Source organism: Oncorhynchus mykiss, chromosome 19, assembly GCF_013265735.2.
Source record: "Oncorhynchus mykiss isolate Arlee chromosome 19, USDA_OmykA_1.1, whole genome shotgun sequence".
Lineage (NCBI taxonomy): Eukaryota > Metazoa > Chordata > Actinopteri > Salmoniformes > Salmonidae > Oncorhynchus > Oncorhynchus mykiss.
The window spans coordinates 56,790,583-56,795,202 of record NC_048583.1 but is presented as its reverse complement, the minus strand read 5'-3'; the positions used below and the strand labels follow the sequence as shown (position 1 = coordinate 56,795,202).

The 4,620-nt window shown below is 38.2% G+C and overlaps 1 protein-coding gene across 1 annotated transcript; it reads left to right on the top strand.

Annotated features, from left to right (window-relative positions):
- Positions 1-801: 801 nt before the first annotated feature.
- LOC110498158 (cathepsin K) lies at positions 802-4,392 on the top strand. Its single transcript, XM_021574769.2, has 4 exons — positions 802-1,284; positions 2,806-2,907; positions 3,763-3,905; positions 4,123-4,392. Exons 2-4 carry the CDS (start codon positions 2,850-2,852, stop codon positions 4,183-4,185), a joined length of 264 nt encoding a protein of 87 aa, XP_021430444.1. The 5' UTR covers positions 802-1,284; positions 2,806-2,849; the 3' UTR covers positions 4,186-4,392.
- Positions 4,393-4,620: the final 228 nt, after the last annotated feature.

The window sequence follows — 4,620 nt, the reverse complement described above, 5'->3', positions numbered from 1 at the left end:
AATTAGATTGAACAGACTGAACAGTCATGTACCAATGAGATGAATTAGTTGCCAACTTGCCATTCAGCCTCATCTAGCCTTGGTATGGAATAACAGATATCTGACAAAATACCTCAGCCTTAGGAAATCATTAGGGAAAGAAGTCACACTTTCAGTTGGCAATAATCTTTATCAGACTTGCTGTAATACAGAGATACAGAATGTATAAAAACACACATTAAATCTTCATTGTGCCTTAATTGAAAATGAAACCATTCTATATTCCTTTATTCACCCTTTTAGTAAGGACATAGCAATACCGGTATTAGGATTCTGATTGGGGTGACAAAATCCTACAAAACGGATAAAAAAATCTATATGATCCAATCGGATGACTTTTGATTTCCAATAGAACAAAAGGTAGAACAATAGGATTCCAATAGGATTGATGGAGATGACACATCATGAGAACCAGATGATCCCAATCATTTAGATAGCCTAGTAAACAATACCCTCCTCTGGTATGTTCTATTGCGAACTGTCTGCGACTCGTTGTTGTTTCCCTGTTTACTCCTCAAAGATATTTTATGAAATCAAAGACTCAATTAACTGCAATTACAAGCGCTCGTTGAAAGAAGGGCTCGTATCGTCATATATGGTGGCAACGGATCGAGTTACGGTATCTCACCACACGGGCATCACGCTCCAAAGCATTACAGAGAATAAATACTTTTATAGAAGGGTTATTTTCATAGAAAGCCATGCGTATTAAGCCATAGCCGTTCTATATGATATATATCTATGGTTCTGCTTCAGGAAGTGGGCAGTACCATTTTCTAGCTTTCATTTTGTCCGTTGGGTGTTACCGCAGAAAATTCCAGATTCACAGTTTTTCAGAAGGTTTTTCTCATTGTTTTGTACAGTACAACCCTACTGTGCGCTAAACTCTGATTGCTAGATTAATAATCCACAACACAAAACGCATACATCGAGTTAAATGTAGAAAGGGTTTGTGGTGTTAGTAAATAGTAACCTACACACATAGTGCATCTAGGTATATTTATCCGATTCCATTTACCAAATACACTGTTGGCAGTTTACATGGCAAATCTGGTGTTTCAACTATGAGAATAAAGATTGGCAGCTAATGAGAGAATATAACATTGGGCAAAGAAATACGGCTTCCTCTCCATTGACCATGTACGCCACTTTTCCTCTGACGTCCTTTCCTCATCCCTCACTTCGTTAGAGAGTATCTGCACTGCTTATTTGAAAACGTATTTTTGCTCCTGCACTCTGGAACAGGTAAGGGGAAAACCCTACATTTTCTCTCTCATAGAGTATGAAAATATTGTCTGAGGAACGTTTATACTAATATCTTCATTAAAGATAGAATCTTCAATATGTACAGCTGTTCCTTGGTCAATTCCCTGTGGGCTCCCGAGTGACGCAGCAGTTTAAGGCACTGCGTCTCAGTGCTTGAGGCGTCACTACAGACACCCTGGTTAGAACCCAGGCTGTATCACAACCGGCCGTGGTTGAGAGTCCCATAGGGCGGTGCACAATTGGCCCAGCATCGTCTGGGTTTGGCCGGTGTATGCTGTCATTGTAAATAGGAATTTGTTCTTAACTGACTTGCCAAGTTTAAATAAAACAAAGATCAATTAATGATATACAGTGCCCTCAGAAACATTTTGTGGTGTTACTGCCTGGATTTGAAATGTATTAAATAGAGATTTTGTGTCACCGGCCTGCACACAATACCCCAGTCAATAAGTATTGAACACTTTTATGCCTAATCTAAATAAGTTCAGGAGTGAAAATGTGCATAACAAGTCACCTAAGTTGCATGATGTCACTCAGCCGAGTAGTGAATTTCAAACACAGATTCAACCACAAAGACCCAGGGAGGCTTTCCAATGCCTCGCAAAGAAGGGCATCTATTGGTAGAAGCAGACATTGAATATCCCTTTGAGCATGATGAAGTTGTTAATTACACTTTGGATGGTGTATCAATACACCAAGTCACTACAAAGATACAGACATCCTTACTAACTCAGTTGCCGGAGAAGAAGGAAACTTCTCAGGGATTTCACCATGAGGCCAATGGTGACTTTAAAACAGTTACAGAGTTTAATGGCTGTGATAGGAGAAAACAACTGAGGATGGATTAACAACATTGTAGTTACTCCACAACACTAACCTAAATGACAGAGTGAAAAGAAGGAAGCCTGTACAGAATTAAAAATATTCCGAAACATGCATCCTGTTTGCAACAATGCACTGAAGTTTAACTGCAAATAATGTGGCAAATAAATTAACTTCATGTCCTGAATACAAAGTGTTATGTTTGGGGAAAATCCAATACAACACTTTACTGAGTACCACTCTTCATATTTTCAAGCATGGTGGTTATGGGTATGCTTGTCATTGGCCAGGTATGGGGATTTTTTTTAAGGATAATTTTTTTTTACAGAATCACGCTGAGCAACGGTAAAGTTCTACAGGAGAATCTTATTGTCTGCTTTCCAACAGACACTGAGAGACAAATGTACCTTTTCAGCAGGAGAATACAAATGTTAGAATGTGTCTTACACTTTGACATTAGAGTATTTTGTGTAAATCGTTGGGAATTACATCCATTTTAATTCCACTTTTGTATTTTTTTTTATTCCAGGAGTGTGTTTACTGTCTACCCATTGATTCATGAAGAATATAAAGCCTCATGAACTTAGATCTACTATTCATACATACACAATTTAGGATTGTGGCTTTAATAAATATAGTTGCACATAGGACATAACTTGTCATGTTTTTTTTTTTCAGTTTGAAGCTTCTTCTGTTCTGCCTGGTTGTGGCTGTGAGTGAATATGGCAAGTGAACGTCAAGATGTGGACAAAGAGTTTGAAGAGTGGAAAGAAAAACATGGTAATAATGCTAGGTTAAATAAGATCCATTAAATTGTTGTAAGATTACCAGTGTGCTGAAGTTTCTCTTTTGATTGAGTTAGCTTTTTTCCCTCTGTGTACCTGATAGAATGTGATTACTTTCTTTATAACACATTTCTTTTCTTCACTGTCACACATTTTGGTTACACAGCCCATATAAAACACAGCCCATATAAAACACAGCTTATAAAACACAGCCCATATAAAACACAGCTTATAAAACACAGCCCATATAAAACACAGCCCATATAAAACACAGCTTATAAAACACAGCCCATATAAAACACAGCTTATAAAACACAGCCCATATAAAACACAGCGCTTATAAAACACAGCCCATATAAAACACAGCCCATATAAAACACAGCCCATATAAAACACAGCTTATAAAACACAGCCCATATAAAACACAGCCCATATAAAACACAGCCCATATAAAACACAGCCCATATAAAACACAGCCCATATAAAACACAGCTTATAAACCACAGGTGTGTGCCTGTGTCAATTGCTTGTTCTACAAAACTCAAAACAAAATTAGATTTGTTTTATGCATAATTGATCATTGTAGCATGTACCCGACTGTCGCATGATCATGATGAGATGAATTCACACAGACAATACATGTTTCCTTCTCCCCAGACGTTGAAAAAGAATTTGGGCATAATCAAATACCCCCTGTGGGAAAAACAATCCTAGCCTGTGTTCGTCATGTAGACAGAACACTTCCTTCCATACAACACGAAGAATACAGTGATGAGACTGAACATCTTGTACACTGCACAGTTTAACAAAGTACTTCTAATTCTCATTTACAGAATGTGTGTATTTACAGGGAAGAAGTACAAATCCAAGGAGGAGGAAGCCAAGCGCAAGAAGATCTGGCTCGAGTGTAGGACCAGGGTCATAGAACACAACAAGAAATATGACAGTGGAGAGTCAACCTTCGAATGTGGCATGAACCACATGTCTGACTTGGTATGTTACCATTTACACCAAGTCATTCTTCTTCTTACTTCTTAGCATTTGTTAGAGTAGCCTTGGTACCAGTCAGTTTTAATGATTTGAAGTCTTGTTTGATTGGTACACCAACGTCTTTTTCTAACACGTTTAAACATTGTGTTCATGAATGCATCCCTGGGTTTCATACAGTATGCTGCTGTAATCTTCTATGAGCTTCTCTACTTTCTCACAGGAACAACACGAGGTCTGCTGTGGTGTCAGGAGGAGCTGTCATGAAGAGAAGAATGATAGTTAGATCTCAAAGTTTCTGTCTTCCTGCTTTCTGACATAGAAACAACACGAGGTCTGTGGCTGCTTGATGAATACGTAGGTCCAAATGCTTGTTTTACAACAAGACGACATTGTAATATGAAAGAAATATACATAAAATAAGAAATAGACTACAAAACCTTTGAACTTTATACATGTAATTTACAGTAAATAAAGTTGAAAGGCAGCTTTACTGTTGGCATTTTGTTGTTACTTTATGGTAAGAAATGCTTTTTTCACAATGTAATGTGCGTGGCTGTGTGTGTGTGTGTGTGTGCGTGCGTGGGTGTGCTTATGTGTGTGTGTGTGTGTGTGGCTGTGCACGTGCGTACGTGTATTTGTGCAGTGCCGGTCATGATGAGTCAACATAAACTAAGTAGAATTGAGGGAAATCTTCCACAATCACAAAACTCCCTTTCTG